Source organism: Kogia breviceps, chromosome 5 (assembly GCF_026419965.1).
Source record: "Kogia breviceps isolate mKogBre1 chromosome 5, mKogBre1 haplotype 1, whole genome shotgun sequence".
Classification (NCBI taxonomy): domain Eukaryota; kingdom Metazoa; phylum Chordata; class Mammalia; order Artiodactyla; family Physeteridae; genus Kogia; species Kogia breviceps.
Genome location: NC_081314.1, coordinates 17,209,639 through 17,227,889, shown reverse-complemented (window position 1 = coordinate 17,227,889; position 18,251 = coordinate 17,209,639). Strand labels below are relative to the sequence as shown.

The window sequence follows — 18,251 nt, the reverse complement described above, 5'->3', positions numbered from 1 at the left end:
ATTCTGTTAGTTTTCCTTTATTATATGTCTTGCGGCTCTGTTGTTAGGTGTGTATATATCTATAATTGTTAAATCTTCTTCATGGATTGACTTCTTATCAACATATAATGTCCTTTGTCTCCTGTAACAATTTTTGTCTTAAAGTCTGTGCTCTCTTTTGTTACCATTTTCATGGAATGTCTTTTTGCATCCTTTCACTTTCAAGCCTGTTTGCATCTTTGGATCTGAAGTTAGTGTCTTATAGATAGCATAGTGTTGGATCATATTTTTTTAATCCATTCTGCCAATCTTTACCTTTTAATCCAACATTTCAAGAAATTACTGGTAGGGGGCTTCCCTTCTGGCGCAGTCGTTGAGAGTCCGCCTGCTGATGCAGGGGACACGGGATCGTGCCCTGGTCCGGGAAGATCCCACATGCCGTGGAGCGGCTAGGCCCGTGAGCCATGGCTAGTGAGCCTGCACGTCTGGAGCCTGTGCTCTGCAACGGGAGAGGCCACAACAGTGAGAGGCCCGTGTATTGCAAAAAAAAAAAAAAAAAAAAAAAAGACTGGTAGGGAAGGCCTTCTGATACTTTGCTGTTTGTTCTTTTATATGTCTTATAGCTTTTTTCCCCTCAATTCTTTTATTACTGCCTTTTATAATTGATTTTTTTCATATCTTAATTGGAGTATAACTGCTTTACAATGTTTTGTTAGTTTCTGCTGTACAACAAAGTGAATCAGCTGTATGTATACATATATCCTCATATCCCCTCCGTCTTGAGCCTCCCTCCCACCCTCCCTATCCCACTCTCCCTATCCCACCCCTTAGGTCATCACAAAGCATCAAGCTGATCTCCCTCTGCTATGCAGCAGCTTCCCACTAACCATCCATTTTACATTTGGTAGTGTATATATGTCAGTGCTACTCTCACTTTATCCCAGCTTCCCCTTCCCCTACTGTGTCCTCAAGTCCATTCTCTACATCTGCATCTTTATTGCTGCCCTGCCTGCCACTAGGTTCATCAGTACCATTTTTTTTAGATTGCATATATATGTGTTAGCATACGGTATTTTTTTTCTCTTTCTGACTTACTTCATTCTGTATGACAGACTCTAGATCCATCCACCTCACTACAAATAACTCAATTTCGTTTCTTTTTGTGGCTGAGTAATATTCCATTGTATCTATGAGCGACATCATCTTTATCCATTCATCTGTCAATGGACACTTGGGTTGCTTCCATGTCCTGGCTATTGTAAATAGAGCTGCAATGAACATTTTGGTACATGACTCTTGAATTATCATTTTCTCAGGGTATATGCCCAGTAGTTGGATTGCTGGGTCGTATGGTAGTTCTATCTGTAGTTTTTTAAGGAACTTCTATACTGTTCTCCATAGTGGCTGTATCAATTTACATTCCCACCAACAGTGCAAGAGTGTTCCCTTTTCTCCATACCCTCTCCAGCATTTATTGTTTCTAGATTTTTTGATGATGGCCATTCTGATCGGTGTGAGATGGTATCTCATTGTAGTTTTGATTTGTATTTCTCTAATGATTAATGATGTTGAGCATTCTTTCATGTGTTTGTTGGCAATCTGTGTATCTTCTTTGGAGAAATGTCTATTTAGGTCTTCTGCCCATTTTTGTATTGGTTTGTTTGTTTTTTTGTTATTGAGCTGCATGAGTTGCTTATAAATTTTGGAGATTACTACAAAGCTACAGTAATCAAGACAGTATGCTACTGACACAAGAACAGAAATATAGATCAATAGAACAGGATAGAAAGCCCAGAGATAAACCCACACACATATGGTCACCTTATCTTTGATAAAGGAGGCAGGAATATACAGTGGAGAAAAGACAGCCTCTTCAATAAGTGTTGCTGGGAAAACTGGACATGTACATATAAAAGTATGAAATTAGAACACTCCCTAACACCATACATAAAAATAAACTCAAAATGGGTTAAAGACCTAAATGTAAGGCCAGACACTATCAAACTCTTAGAGGAAAACATAGGCAGAACACTCTATGACATAAATCACAGCAAGATCCTTTTTGACCCACCTCCTAGAGACATGGAAATAAAAACAAAAATAAACAAATGGGACCTAATGAAACTTAAAAGCTTTTGTGCAGCAAAGGATACTATAATGAAGACCAAAAGACAACCCTCAGAATGGTAACTGGTTTTTATATTTACAGTTTAACTACCTTTACCACTGTTCTTCATATGACTTCAGTGTCCTTTCATCTCAGCCTGGAGGACTCTTTTTAGTGTTTGTTGTAGCACACGTGTAGTGTGACATACTCCTTCAGTTTTTGTTTACCTTGGGAGTATCTTCTTCACTTTCAAAGGACACTTTTGCTGGACATGGAATTCTTTTTTATTTTTTAAACTTTATTAGAGTATAATTGCTTTACAATGGTGTGTTAGTTTCTGCTTTATAACAAAGTGAATCAGTTATACATACACATATGTCCCCATATCTCTTCCCTCTTGCATCTCCCTCCCTCCCTCCCACCCTCCCTATCCCACCCCTCTAGGTGGTCACAAAACACCAAGCTAATCTCCCTCTGCTATGTGGCTGCTTCCCACTAGTTATCTATTTTACATTTGATAGTGTATATATGGACTTGGAATTCTTTATTGATACTTTTTTCTTTCAGCATCAGATTCTACCTTGTCTCTAGGGTTTGTTGTTGCTTCTTATTGTGGTTGTTTTGTTTGCTTGTTTAGTGACTTTTCTAAACTATTTTTATAAAGTCTGTGTTATTGTGTGACCACTGAAATCTGTGTTCCTTTGCTTAGTTGTCAGCCAGTGTTTTGAAAGAGTTTTCTTAAACACGTGAAACCAAAAGAAAAAGAAAAAAACCTCTTTCAACACGTAGCCAGGCCATTTGCAACCCTTCCTTAGCCTTTACTTACTGCTTCTTCAGAGCTTGAAGGTCAGCAATAGGTGAAAGCTCAGGGTCTTCTCAGGCCTTTGCTGAACAAGTGCTGATTCTGGCTATATGTGTGGCTTTCTTGATTTTCTGGTATACACAGGGGCTTTTCAAAGCCCTTATTACCCCTTGTGTATCCTTACTCAAACTTTTCCTTCCTAGGATTTTTTATCTGTTTCTTATCCTAGTTGTTGTTTCTTATACCAGTCTGCTGCATCAATTAAATGACTTCAGCAAAAAACATCCCAGCCCTGGGAATGCTCCAAGTCAGGTGGAACCGAGGCAAGCCATTGTGCCGGTCCTTGAGGTAGCTTCCAGATAGGTTGAAACGCACAATTACAGTTCTTTGTGAATAAGATCTGTATTGTTCTGTCTGGCATTAAGAGTTCAGTTTGCTGTCTTCACAGCCACCACTGATTTGGGACTTAAGAGATATTAGGCAGGCAGCTTAAAATGCTACAGTGCTCTCTTATTACAAAGCAGCAGCTTCTTTATTCACTAAGCCTAGCTAGTTTTTATAAGTTTTTTACTAGATTCTGGAGTTCTGCAAAAGTTGATTTTGACAGTATTTGCCAGCTCATTAATTACTCTTTTGGAGGGATGGAACCCTAGAGTTCCCCGCTGTGCCAGAAATCCCTGATGTATGAATTTTTCATGATGATGATACATCATTAACCAGAAGGAAGGAAATTGGGAGGGAGGGAGGGAGTTAGTTAATTTATGGATCTTGGAGAGGTTATTTTTATTTGGACATGGAGGTTGTATTTGAGGTGTTGATGGTACATTCATTCTGTAGATGTCTAGTGACAGTTGGAATTGTAATGCTTGAATTCCAGCTTAGAGCTACAAAGAGACCTTGGAACCTTCTATACAGAAGTTATAGAAAGTGAAAGTGTATGATTTTCTTGAAGCAGAGGCTAAGTCCAAGCATGGCATCTTGGGAAACACTTTCAACAAAGGAATCATTCACTTGTTCTTTCAGCAAACATTCACTTTGTTCCTGCTACTAGTATAGTTACTGCTAAGTGCTGGAGATACAAGGTAATAAGATCCAGTTTACTGCCCCCAGGAAACTCACTCTTTTATTAGATGGACAAGTAAGCAAGTACAATGCAATTTTATAACAAGGTTTAGAGGAGCACAGACAGAGGAACACAAGAATATTTAAACAGGTCAGTAGGGAAAACAGGAGACTCTCAGGGAAATGAAAGAAGGAGAAAATGTTGTACAGAGTTATCTGTGATCTTGGTTGCTATATAGAGTTTGAAAAGACCGAGGGCTCTAAAAGGGACTAATTTGGCAATGAAAAGGTTACGGTTTTAATTGAGTAGTTTTGGTGGAAATAGAGAACCAGATTATAAGGTGTTAGGAGTGAGTGAGTGGTGAAAAAGTTGAAGGAAAAAGGGAAGACAGTTTTATAAAGAATGATGTAGTTAAAAAACAATAGCAGAGTTGAAGTAACTTATTTTGGAGTAAAAGCAATCTAAATGTGTTTTTAGCCAATAGAAGTGAATAAGTGGGAGGGAAACAAGGATGGGGAGGAGGAGTGCTGGAGGATGGCCAAGAGTCCCAAAAAGAGGCAGGAAAGATGGTAGGTATTAAGAACCCAGAAGGATCAGAGGTTGGGAACTTGGGAGAAGAAAAAGAATAAGGGTAATGAGAAATAATTTTGAGATAGTGAGAAAGTATTTGAGAAATTTTACCTAGGAAATGCCTTCGTTTTCTCAGTAAAAGTAGAACACAAAATCATGTGCTAAGAAGTGAACAGTGGTGAAAATGCCTGACTAAAGTTGCTCTAGCATACATTAAATAGAGCAACCTTGGTCTCGGGAACTAAGAAAGCAAATGGGAGGATTACCTAGACATAACTACAATTTTATATTGCATATCAAATTGTAATTTAAGTTACTGTTTTATTTCTATACAGCAAGTTAATAGAATCTCAGTTAATAAAGTAAGACAAGAAGAATACGGGTTGGCTGGAGCCTTTATGTATAAGTCGTGAGGATGTAAAGAAAGAAAGAGAAAGAGTGAGAGGGAGGGAGGAAGGAAGGAAGGACGGAATTTGTTACCTTAGTTAAAAGGCTTGAAAGAATTACAGAATTAAAGATCCTTTCTTTATAATGAATAAATTGGTGTTTTTGATTATCATTGTTTTATATTCTCATTACCCTTTTTTATTTAAACAGGCATTGGAAAAGTGAAAAGAAAACCTAGTGTGCCAGATTCTGCATCTCCTGCTGATGATAGCTTTGTTGACCCAGGGGAACGTCTGTATGACCTCAACATGCCTGCTTATGTAAAATTTAACTACATGGCAGAGAGAGAGGATGAATTGTCATTGATAAAAGGGACAAAGGTGATCGTCATGGAGAAATGCAGTGATGGGTGGTGGCGGGGTAGCTACAATGGACATGTTGGATGGTTCCCTTCAAACTATGTGACTGAGGAAGGCGACAGTCCTTTGGGTGACCATGTGGGTTCTTTGTCAGAGAAATTAGCAGCAGTCGTCAGTAACCTAAATACTGGGCAAGTGTTACATGTGGTACAGGCTCTTTACCCATTCAGCTCGTCCAATGATGAAGAACTTAATTTTGAGAAAGGCGATGTAATGGATGTTATTGAAAAACCTGAAAATGACCCTGAGTGGTGGAAATGCAGGAAGATCAATGGAATGGTTGGTCTGGTGCCGAAAAACTATGTTACCATTATGCAGAATAATCCATTAACCTCAGGTTTGGAACCATCGCCTCCACAGTGTGATTACATTAGGCCTTCACTCACTGGAAAGTTTGCTGGCAATCCATGGTATTATGGGAAAGTCACCAGGCACCAAGCAGAAATGGCATTAAATGAAAGAGGGCATGAAGGTGATTTCCTCATTCGTGATAGTGAATCTTCGGTAAGTTGGTTTTCAAAGGTAAATGGAAATAGAACTCGGAGTATTAAAAAAATAAATAGAAGATTAGAGAAGTTAAGTGGCTTCCCTAAAATTAACCAGGTAGTATATTTGTTAAAATATGTAAAGTTTCTTAGTGAAAGTCAGTGTTCTTTCCAAGTGTATTTATTTTTAGTAATATATAGCCCTACACTGGATTATTTAGCCTTGTCTAGTTCTGTTGGTTTTGCCTTCCTGATATATTTTCTTTTGCATTAAACAAAAATGGAGAAAATTGAACACTGGTTACTTCACTGAGAGTAGAACAATACAGTAGACTAAACTGGGAAAACATTTCTTAAATTGCATAATGGATACACTGTCATCCTTACAATAAAGGAAATCCCTGAATTTAAAAAACTGATATTTGCTTCTTTTATAAATTGCTTGTTTGGAAGTTGGAATACAGTCTTATGTACCTCAGAAACCCATTTGAACATGCACTGTATTTGAAGTGCATTTGCAATAAAAGATAAATTCTGTTCCAAGACTAGTAAAACAATAAAACTGTAAAACCATAAAAGTTGAGTAAGAAAATAGTTATGTGGGCTCTTTTGGGTACTATCTAGGATTTTAGAATTTGACAATACTCATTTCCCTTAAAAATGGCCTTTATTTTTCCTTGATAAAGGATATCACTACTTTTCCATGACTAGTATTGGCTTTTTTTGTGTATATGTATTTGTACAAAAGTTAATGTATGATTGTACAGAAGGTTGAAAGAAAGAAAGAAAACCTATCTGTGTGAGTGGGGTATGTGTGTGTGTGTGTGTTTAAGGGGTGAGGGGTGGGAAAGATGAGAGGGCGAGATTGAAATTATAATTGAACTTCCTGATGTGAAGTTCAGGAAATGGGGACCTGCACGTAACCCCGCGGAAAGAGAAGGTGATTGATGATAGCAAGAGTGGTGGGATTTGTTTTCTGTTAGACGCCTGACCTGGCCGTACTTTCTAGGACAAGCAGTGGGCAGAAGGATTAGAAGGGAGTGACCCTGGAGTGGGTGGTAAATAACCATAAGATGTTTCCAAGAAACCCACTGTTTGAAACTTTGGCAGTAACTGTATAAGAGGTTGATATAGACTATTCAAAAGAGTGTTAGGTTAAAAAAAAAAACAAAACCAAAAAAGTAGCTTGATTGCAAAATACTGTGTATTTTCTTGTGGGTAATTGAGCATAGATATTATCCAAAATATACCATTACTTTTAGTAGTAGAATTTTTAAAGTAGAGGTCTCAAATAGGCAGATTTCATTTGACCTGCACAGTGTTTTTAAACATTTGAATTCATTGTCAGTTTTTAAATATTGGGAGATATAGTATAAGAATTTAGACATCAGATTTCCCTTTTAAAATTGGAAGGCCTGTCGGTGTTTAGCCATATTCCTACAAGGCAGCAATTGCAGTTAAGTGGCCACCTCCTTTAGATTGGCCATGTACTGTTGTTCCCCCTATATAGCCACCCTGGCCATTGTTTACATTTCTTTTTTGCCCCTTATAGGCATTTGAGTTTATGACCTCTTATTAGAGTTTAAATTAGTTCTCATTTTTGTGTCCTTCATCTTTGAGATTTCAGAGTATTACATCAGCTACTCTGTAAGACAGCTCCTGTTAGCTACTAATTGGAAAGGGGTGGATGTCTTGGATTTTCTCCTGTGTTTCTCCAGTAGTTTGAATGGAGAGAAGATAGTTTTTATGCTTCAGTTGTTAAACTAAAGGATTTGCCCCGGTGTTAGGTAGAGCATATTAGTTAAGAGACTTCAGAGTCTGGCTGCTTTGATTTGAATCCTGGCTCTTTTGTTAACTAGATGGATGATCTTAGGCAACTTAGCTTCTCTTCAGCTTTGATATCTTTTTCATCTGTGAAATGGGTTTGTTTTGAGGCATAAAGGAGATCATTCATGTAAATAATTTAGTATTGTGCCTAGTACTTAAAGTGCTCACATTTTAGCTGTTACTAGTTTAATATAAAAATGCTAATAGATGTCTTTCAAAATTTTTTTCTCTTTTAGCCAAATGATTTTTCAGTATCACTAAAAGCACAAGGCAAAAACAAGCATTTTAAAGTCCAACTAAAAGAGACTGTCTACTGCATTGGGCAGCGTAAATTCAGCACCATGGAAGAACTTGTAGAACATTACAAAAAGGCACCAATTTTTACAAGTGAACAAGGAGAAAAATTGTATCTTATCAAGCATTTATCATGATACTGCTGACCAGAAGTGACTGCTATACAGTTGTAATTCGTCATGTAATTGAAGACTGAGAAAATCAGTCCAGTCATGCTTGATTGGAAATTGCTGTTTCTAACTCTATATGAAAATTGACTATAATACATAAGTATTTTTATTATAACTCAGTCCATACATATATACTACATATGCCAAACATCTGCATAGAGCAATTCCTTATCCTTGGTCTTCTGTTTTATTGGTTTTTTTGCTCTTTTTCTCTTCGCTTCTAATATTAAGGTTTTATATTTTGAAAAAATGATGCAGGTCGAAAGTCTTTATATGGAAGAATTTCTTTATTGCCTGTCCTTTATTTCCTTGTAAGGGCACCAACCACCTTAGTTACTTCTGCAATGGTTCTCTTCATATAAAATTATTATATCAATTATATCAATATATGGCATATACTAAAATAAATTTCTTGGAGAGTTGTTAATCTTTTCTGTGACTAAATAGCAATAATAAATGGAAAATTAGAAATTATTTTCAGGTATTATATTTGTCACAAGCCATTGTAAATATCAAGTATGTTGTGTGTCATTATTTTTCAAAATTCATTTGTTGTCTTCAGTGTAAAGCAAAACATACGGGACATAGGTTAGAAAACATCTTGTACAATTTAAATTTACAACTGTTGGAAACAAAAATCTCTAAATTCCTAAGTTTTTTTTTTCTTTTTTTTTTTGGTGCTTCTCTCTCATCTGGTTATTCAAGAGAACAAAACAGTCTCTGAGATATTTCGCTTTTCAAACTGTAAATGGATGCTCTAGTGTTATTTTTTTCCCCTATTGTTATTTTACCAAAGCATCTTATTTTTGAATATGTTATATCTGTGTCAGTGTGAAAAAAGCTATGGCCAAATTTTGAACAAGTAAGAGGCAATGAGATACTTGGTTCTCCTCAACCCCACCAAAAAAAAAAAATCAGTAATTATCAGGCATAGTATTTCTACTATTCTCATTTTCTTCTTTCAGCTTTGAATTTTATTGACTGGGACACTAAAATTGATGTATTCCTGAGGAAAAGATGTGATGTGCTAATTAATGGTAAGGGAAAATTATTTTTAGAATCTTATTTTTGCAGATGCTTCTATTAAGTTTTTGTTTATCAAGCAGAAGTTTGGGTGTATGGATGAGAGGCTACTGTAGTATATTTAATCTATTTCTGTACATCACAGAAGAAAACCAGTTATATTTTATGGTCACAGCTTTTTCCCCCACTATAAATTCTGGAGATTTAATTTAAGCAAAGTACTTTCAATATTTTAATAGAAAATACTTACTAAAACCACATAACTTAGTAAATAGTAGAAAGTCATGAGATTTTTAAAAATTTCCCCAATGCTGCCTAAGCAAATGAATGTTTCCATTCTTTAATATGTTATGAACAGACATTTAAGACACCAGAATTACTGATTCTAAAATTGAAGTTGTCTAATTCATGAGGTTTTTGATTTTGGTTTTTTAAAATTTGTTTTATTTTAAATGTTTTTTTAATTCTCTAAATCTTCAGATCATTCAAAGACTTACATTGCCACTGGGTGGCAGCCCTGACTTCTCCCACTAAGCAATAGGAGTTAGCAAATATAGACATTGTACAATTTTCTATCTTCATTACATCTGCTTTTAAAGCCTTTTAGTTCATATTTCATTGTCTTCCTCAGCCCCTCTTTGTTTATTAAGATGATTATTAGTAGGCAAGTTTAATGGAAACAAATGTCATGTATTCTTACCTTTTTTGCTGTAAAATCACTTGAATATAAATTGAGGAAAATAGTTTTAAAGTAGTTGTAAAATGACTAGGTAGCAAACATCTTTTTAATTTTAAACAAACATTTGATAATGCTTTCTTTTTATTCTCCACCTCTTTGTGATCCCCACCCCCAGTCTTCCTTATTTAAAAAATGGATATTTGTTTTAAAAAGAGGGGAGCAATTCAATTACTACTTTGTATCACAGACATGAGCTATTTATAGCAAACCCTGCAGAGCTGATGTTAAGGATTTTGAGAAAGTAGCTAGGAATGGAGTAGCACTGGAAGCATGCCATAATTAGATGTATAGTAACTAGGGAATTCCTAGATAGTCCATGTGTGCCAATAATAGCTATTGTGTGCTCCTCGTATTATGTGATGAAACATCACTGGGAGCTACTTAATTTTCTACTTCAACATTTTATCAATTTTTAAAAAGTCTTAAAACCAATCTTTACATCAATGGCTCTTTTTTAAAAGTATGAATTAATTTTCTTAAGAACTAGAACCATCTTAAAAAACATACATAGCTAGCTAGTAGCAGGACTTGTATTAGAAACCAGGTTTCTTTATTCCCAGCCTGATACACTCTATATTGTGACACATTGGCTTCTGTGTGCTTGTTTTTAGACAAGGAGGAAAGTCCTGGGAAGAGCAGTATTACAGTAGTTTTCTTCCACCTGTGAGGGGATGCTTAGCTATCAATTTAAATATTCATAACACGCATAACCCTGCCCAACCCACTTCTACAAATAACTTCTCCAAAATCTTGGAAGAAGGTTTTTTGGAACTTTATATAAACTCAATGACAAAAAGCTATTGCTGCTGTATCTGTTATTTGGTCGTAAGTCCTTAAGTTCAGCTGAATACATATTCACAAACATATATTACACATCTTTGACTATACACAGTAACACAGGCACCTGGCACTATTAAAGATGGTGTGTCACAGACATATCACTTAAAATCAGAAGGCCTAAGTGCAATCAACTGCCATTGCTGGAAGAATAAAAAGCCTAGCAGATGAGCAACTTGGGTTGTTAGAATGATGTTAGCTTCATAGATATGTGGATAGATCAGTGGCACATAAGTTATCTCCAGCTTTAATGCTTTAATTCTATCATGTAATCCAGAGATTGCAAGAAGCGGGGCCACTACTGTCTGTGTAGGTACATCGTGAGAATTAGGAAAAGGGCACCTCTTCTCTGGGCAAGCCCAGCCACTTTTTCTGCTGTTGAGAAGTCTGAAACTCACCACCACTACCCTTCTGCCATCTTGCAAGGTGCCCTGTTCAGGATACAACCAATACAGTTCAACCCACAATGCTTAAAAAAGTAATTGTTAACATTTTAAAATTGGGGGATTTCACATAAAATCCAGAGTTCTGGTTTCCCCTGAAAAATGAGAAGCTGATAATACTAAATTTGAATTCCCAGAAGGCATTAGATGGTATGGATGCTTCCCTTATTTTTACCAATACATACAGTTAAAAACAAAACTGTAAAAAAGGCTCTTTCCCAGCCTTTATCCCCCTAGTTCAAGTCTCCAAATGCAGTTACTGTTAAGCCCTGTTTTTCCTTTAACTTGGAGTTATCTGGAAACTTACCATTTTGCAGAAATGCTCCAGGTGCAATGTCCAAATCAGTAAATTAGGAATGTAGCATTACAGCATGCTTTAACTTTTCCACTTTAATATTTTGCGAGAAGAAAAGGAGATCGTTTATAATCCTGTATTTATATACATCCTTTAACTGTTTTCGAATGGCTTCACAACTGAGGTTGCTTCTAACTTAAAGTACATCTGATTTGGATAGATTACATCCTAGTTTTATGTTTTGAACAGCATCCAATGAACTTTTTGAAAATGCCATATTACTGCTTCTGGGGAAAACCTGTATTTTATTCCATTGCAAGGCAAGGTAGGAAACTCCTCTCTTCTGATAAACTGGTTCTATTGGTTTAGCAAGTTTTTATGACTCAACTCTGTCATCTTCTAAACTTTTACCAGCATACTGTGCATACTGCACACCCTAGTTTTTTGCTGTTGACCTAAAACCAAATGACCAAAGAAATATATTTTTCTTGTTTACTAATGAGGGGTTCTTTTGATTTGAAAGTATACAGTTTGCTGAGACTTGTTTGTTTTATGAGTAGAACATAAACTGGGCTTGGTGAGGTTTTGAAGAGCAGGAGGAGGAGTTTTTGTTATTATTGGCGGTGTTCACGAAGGTAAATGTTTTAAACCACAGTGTCTTTTTGAGGGTATGTTTGTTGGCCAGGAGCACTTTCATTATCTCAAATACTTCAGAATTGGCCTGATGCCTACAAAGGATTCACACAAACATTTAATTTACCTATTGGACTGGCTGATTTTCTAAATGTTTCCACTCAAGTTACCTTTTTTTTTTTGGTGGGGGGTATGCGGGCCTCTCACTGCTGTGGCCTCTCCCGTTGCGGAGCACAGGCTTTGGACGCGCAGGCTCAGCGGCCAAGGCTCACGGATCCAGCCTCTCCGCGGCATGTGGGATCCTCCCGGGCCGGGGCACGAACCCGCGTCCTTTGCATTGGTAGGCGGACTCCCAACCACTGCGCCACTAGGGAAGCCCCTCAAATTACTTTTTTAAGCTATTTTTAAAGCTCCAGGGAAAGCTGGTCTCAGTATTTTGAAATAATGTTGCAAATTTTGTTTGTAGTTATAACTACAAAGAAGACAAGACAAAGAGTACTCAATTTCCTTTCCATGTTTTCTTGTACCTCATGGAATGATAATGACTCCCGGACAGGAAAACAAGCATAAATAGACAATTAAGAATAGACATCTAAGGTAGTTAAGGTATTTAGTTGCTTTAAATCTCTAGGCTCAGAAACTATGTAGAACATTTGCAGATAGCTTTCGGGAAATTATAGAGACATGTGGAGTCCAGAATGAGACTAAAGTGTTGTCTGTTTTAGGTTAAATACCGGAATGGTTATTAAATTTACGGGTTTTTTGAGCATTTGTAGAAGAAATTAGTGATCCCTGAATAAGCATGTCTTTTGGAACAAGTAATGCCAAACATTTACTTGTTTTGATATGGTTTCTAGACTATAGATAAGGGGGATGTTGTAGAAAACAAGTACTGATTTCATCAGCACATATGCTAATCACTTGGAGTCAAGATGAGAAAAATACTTTTTGAACAGTTATATCTATGTGTATGATTTTGTGTCTTTGTTTTGTTTTTGGAGATACTTATCCTTCATCCAACCACCTCATGTCAAATGTTTGATTGCGTAGGTTCCAGACTGTTCTAACCTAGCAAAATGATAGTGAAGAAAATGGACAAATTTGTCCAAAAGCTGACCTAAAACTTTCATTTCTAGTGATGTAATGCCTAATGGAGAAGTACTATGAAGAAAAATCAGAGCAAGATGAGGAGGTCGGAGAATGAGAGTGAGGTGTTAATTTATATAGGATGGTCAAAGGAGGCCTCATAAAACGGACTTTGAGCATATTGTGTGCTTCACTCAGTAGAATCACTGATGACTAGGATTAAACCAGTGAATGAAAATACAGCAATCAAAATCATTTGAAAATTATTATTACTATTACAGAGCACTATTACAGAGCATTGTTTCTGGTTTTCAAATTTTAGAATTGAATAAAATGGTATTTGTTTTATTTAAACATGGACCTTTTAACTACAAAGGACTATTCTGAATAAGGCCTGATTCTGCATCTTAAGAGGAGTTGTTGGGAAATGTCACATAGAAAAGAATCAGTTATAACTACAGGAAGGAGGGCAGTTTGACAGACTTAAGGGTTTTAATTCATCACCCCCTAAGGAAAGAATTGAGGTTAAGGGAGGTTAAATTCCTGATGTACTTGCACTGGTGCCAGACAATAAATGAGGCAGGAAATTGAAGAAGAAAATATGTTCAGAGGAGGTTGAAAAAGGGCTGTAAGAACCCTGAAAACCAGAGCTTGAAAGTGTGTGAAAGTTACATCTGGAGCAGACTCAGTGGAAGCGGGAGTTAGAAAGATCTATGACAAGGAGAATTCCACTGTTTAAATACACTGTGTTACTTCCAGAAAAAATAATAGTAATAATTGAGACGGTGGGTTACAATTAAACGTCAGATGTGCTAAAACACAGGACATTGATATTTAGGAATGTTAGTAAAGGGAAGAGAACTATTTTGTGCTAAGTAGAGCACGGAAGGGTTATTGCAATTAATTGACCACGTGGTCTGTGCCAGGGCACCAGGACCTACCCTGCCTTTGCACAACCCTAAGAGTGAGTGCCTGAAATTTTGCACCCTGGTGCCTCCCTTGCTTCATTCTAGTCCCAGCCCTATAGGGCTCAGAGGGCTTAGGATTCTCTTCCTTGACCATCAATCTCCTTTTCCTTCCCCACTCTTTACTTTTCCACAAAAACCTTTTAACTCCTTACTTTTCCTTCTGTAATTAAATATTCAAGCGGCAAATAGTGTAATAGGAAAAAAAATTCCTATTTCTAGACTGTACTTGCTTATGATAGGAAATAGCTTTGTTCTTCCAGCGGTTCATCTTTAGGCATAGGTGACTGATCATCTTCAACTCTGGAAGGCCGTGGAAATTAATCTGAGAAGTGCAGTGGAAATTAATCTGAGAAGTGCAGCAACAGGTTAGAGGATAGTTTGGTTTGGGCATGTTGCATTGACAAAATATCACAACCAGCTGATGAGAAAGTGTAGAAAGAGAAGTTCCTCAAAGCCAGAGAGAAAGGCAAGACCAGAGTCGGGTATCCAGGCAAGGGTAGGGGCTAGCAAGTGAGGCACAGCCCTCCAGAGGTTCTCACCCAGTGGCATGGCCCATGCAGAGGTGGATGGTCTGAGTTCCTTGTTGATTCATGGATCAGTCCTGAGAGGAACTGCCATTCAAAAGCTTGTGGCAGGCAGGTAGCATTACCCCTCAGTGCCCCTAGAGGTGTGCTGAGCCCAGGTCAGACACTCTCTTTGCAGTGGCTTGTGAAGGACTGGCAGGCAGTACTGCCTTGTCAACATGGCAGTGCTGGGCAGGGGCATCTTGACAGGGACCCATGCCCAGGTTGAGCTATCTTAAGAACTCAAGGTTTGGTGAACAACTCTCCTTCCTCCCCCATCGCATAACTGAATGAGTCTTGTTCTTTCTCCCATTTTCTGTTTACTTTCCTTTTCCTTTTCATCCTCAGTCTGTTTTCCCCTCAACTTTTCCATCCTTGGGCCTTCCCATGCCATTCTCCCAGTTGGAATGCTTAACTGCAAGCACATCTTTCCAAATCTAAATGGGTACATCCTTGGAATTCCATACTGAGGATTGTCCGTCCTCTAAAGCCTTTGCTAATCTCCTAGATCACTAACTCTTTTTCGTCCCTCAGACACAGTGTGAGCCCTCCTTTGATACTAATTGGGTGGCAGTAAGGTGAGTGAAAAGAACTTGGAGTTAGGCAGATCTCTGTTGGAATTCCTGTCTCCATCCCTGACTGGCTCTGGGATCTACAGTAAATAAACTTCAGGTGTGTCCTCATCTGAAAAGTTGGGAATCACATTTTATCAATACCTTGCAAGTCTGTTGTATAATGTATGGAAATGTGTATAGAGTGCAGGGGTCAAGGAGAGGATGCAGCAAGTGTCCTTGACCTTGATGTAGTTAAAAGATACACAGCGAATACTTATTGTATACTTACTTTGCCAGATTCTGTTCTAAGTGTACCATCTCATAATCCTCACAACAGCCCTATGAATTAGGTACTATTATAATTGTCTCCAATTTACAGAGGAGGACATTAAAACATTGTTTAAAAGACTTGGTGAAAAAAACACAGTAAGTGGCAGAGCCCCAATGCCAACCCAGACAGTCTGGCTCCAGAGCCCATGCTTTTAACGACCACCCTCTAATAGGTGTCACCAACTGGAAGATTTGCTGATCCAGGGATCAAAGTGAAAGATGGGCAACCCACAAAGGGCCAGCCAGTCAGAGCAAATAAACCCTAATGTATTTATTATTAATATTATTAATATAACAAATGGTTAATACAGCATTTGTGAAGACCTACTGTGTTCCTGGCACTGTGCTAATGTGCTTTGTCTACGTTCTTTAATTCCCACAGATATTATACAAGACACCATTGTTTTATAAAAACAATGATCATAGAGTTGCTTTCTTCTCCTTCACATCAAAAGAGCACTACTTTTCCCATCCAGTCCTCAGCCTACAACTATCTAGCTTCTGATCCAAGTTTTCCGCTGAAACTCCTCTTACTGAGATTACAAATGACCTAGGTGACGTAAATCCAGGAGACATTTTTTGATAATTTACTCAGTGACTCTCTTCTGCACCCGCCTTGGTGATCACTCCATCCCTCATCATTTCCAGGACCATAGTTTGTTCCAGGACCACGTCTCTGACCTATTTATTCCCCGTATATCTTCCTATGTCATTTTGCTCGTGCTGGTCCTTTAAATGCCCGTCTTCTGGAGCGTATCCACACATCTCTTTAATCTACATACTCTTCCTGAATGTTCTCAACCACTTCCTGGTCTCAGCTACCACTGAAATGCTGAATGTAGGGGAAGTGGTGCAATACCCTGACACTCATAAACTGAGACAAAGATCATTTGAATATTGGAGACTCCCCCTGCCCATATGAGCACCTCAAAGTCGAGTGTATCAAGCTGAACACATGCAGCCTTTTTCTGTACCATCCCCAACCCTGCCTGCCCTGCTCCCACCCCACCCTCCTTAACATTATTTAGGTTGAGGTGCTGTCATCCACCTAGTTATTCAAACCTAGAACCTGAAAGTCATGTTTGCCTCCTCCTCCTCCAATCCACTCAACAACTAGGAGCTGTCAATTCTACCTCCATCATTTGAATTTAGTCACTTCTCTCTACAGACATGGGAAAACCTAGTGGAAGCCAACATCTCTCAACAGGCTGACCCACATCCCTCCCTCCTGGCCCACCTGCTTCCAGTCTGGCCGCTTCCACGATTTTCTCTATCCTAGTCATAAATTTTTTAAAGCTCAAATACAGGGGATGACATTAGATTTGAGCTTTTAATCCTTCCTTTGACCCTCATTGCCTCAGGATAAACTCTGAGCTCCTCAACAAGGCATTCAAAGCTCCCTCTTGAATCCTGTTTTTGTCTGCCTTTGAGCCCCGTTTCTTGCCACTCCAAACTTGCTCTCCAGTTGCATCAGACTTCTCGTGGTTTCCTAAACACGCCGTGGCTGGCTGATTTTTTTCAGCATTTAATACTCAGCCCAAAGTCACCTCCAAGAAGTCTCTGATCCCCCAGGCTGGGTTAGGTGTTTCTCTTTAATGCTCCTTTATTCCCTTGTGAATATTTCTGTCACTTCATTTTCAGTATTGATTTGTGATTATTCTCATGTCCATTTTCTCCACTAGGTTTTGGTTGAGGGCAGGAACTATCAAATTCCCAGGATCTAGTACATAATAAGCCCTTAGTGAATGTCTGTTGAATGAATAAATAAGTAACATTCCCAAGGTTATGTTGCAAATAAATTCTGACACTGGAACCAAAATGTGTTGCATTCTAAAATTCATGTTCTTTCCACTGAAGTGTTTGCACATGTGTAGTGTTTAGAGTCTTTAAAAAACTGACCTTTTAAGGGGCCAAATCCTATCATAAGATTTTCCTTCCAATTAAAAAAATTTAAATAAAGTTTTCAATTATATTCACATGGCTCAGTAATCAAATGATATAAAAAGATAATAGCACCCACAAGAATTGAAAGCAGGGTCTTGAGATATTAGTACATCTGTGTTCAGAGCAGCATTATATTCACAATAGCTAAAACGTAGAAGCAAATCGTGTCCATCAATGGATGAATGGATAAGTAAAATGTGGTATATGGACTATTTTTCAGCCTTAAAGGGAGTTCTGCCATATACTACTAAATGGGCAAAACTTGAGGACATTATGCTAAGTGAAATAAGTCACAGAAAGACAAGTACTGCATGATTCCACTTATATGGGGTACTTAGAATAGTGAAAATCATAAAGACAGAAGTATAATGGTGGTTTCCAGGAGAGGGGAGAAGGCAGAGTTATTGTTTAATGGATATAGAGTTTCAGTTTTACAAGATGAAAATAGTTACGTGGACAGATGGTGGTAATGGTTGTACAACAATTTGGATGTATTTGATACCACGGAACTGTATGCTTAAAAATGGTTAAGATGGTAAATTTATGTTATGTGTATTTTACCACAATAAAAACAATTTTTTTAAATCCCCAAACAAACAAAAGGTAGTGAAAAGAGTCTCGTTCCCATTATTCTCCTCTGTCTTCCCAATTCCCCCTCCCTTTGCCCCAAGGTAGATAATCTTGGTAGTTTCTCTATCTCCTTGCAGGTTTTCGTTTTGCAGATGCAAGCAAA

At 37.8% G+C, this 18,251-nt stretch overlaps 1 protein-coding gene across 4 annotated transcripts in view; it reads left to right on the top strand.

Annotated features, from left to right (window-relative positions):
- Positions 1 to 18,120, top strand: part of NCK1 (NCK adaptor protein 1) — a 99,468-nt gene extending 81,348 nt beyond the window's left edge. For all 4 annotated transcript variants that reach the window (XM_059065096.2, XM_067033739.1, XM_067033740.1 and 1 more), the window contains 2 exons: positions 5,119 to 5,831; positions 7,876 to 18,120. In XM_059065096.2, coding sequence (XP_058921079.1) covers positions 5,119 to 5,831; positions 7,876 to 8,070 — 908 coding nt within the window. In that variant the 3' untranslated portion in view covers positions 8,071 to 18,120. The remainder of the gene's footprint in view (positions 1 to 5,118; positions 5,832 to 7,875) is intronic.
- The last annotated feature ends 131 nt before the right edge of the window (positions 18,121 to 18,251 follow it).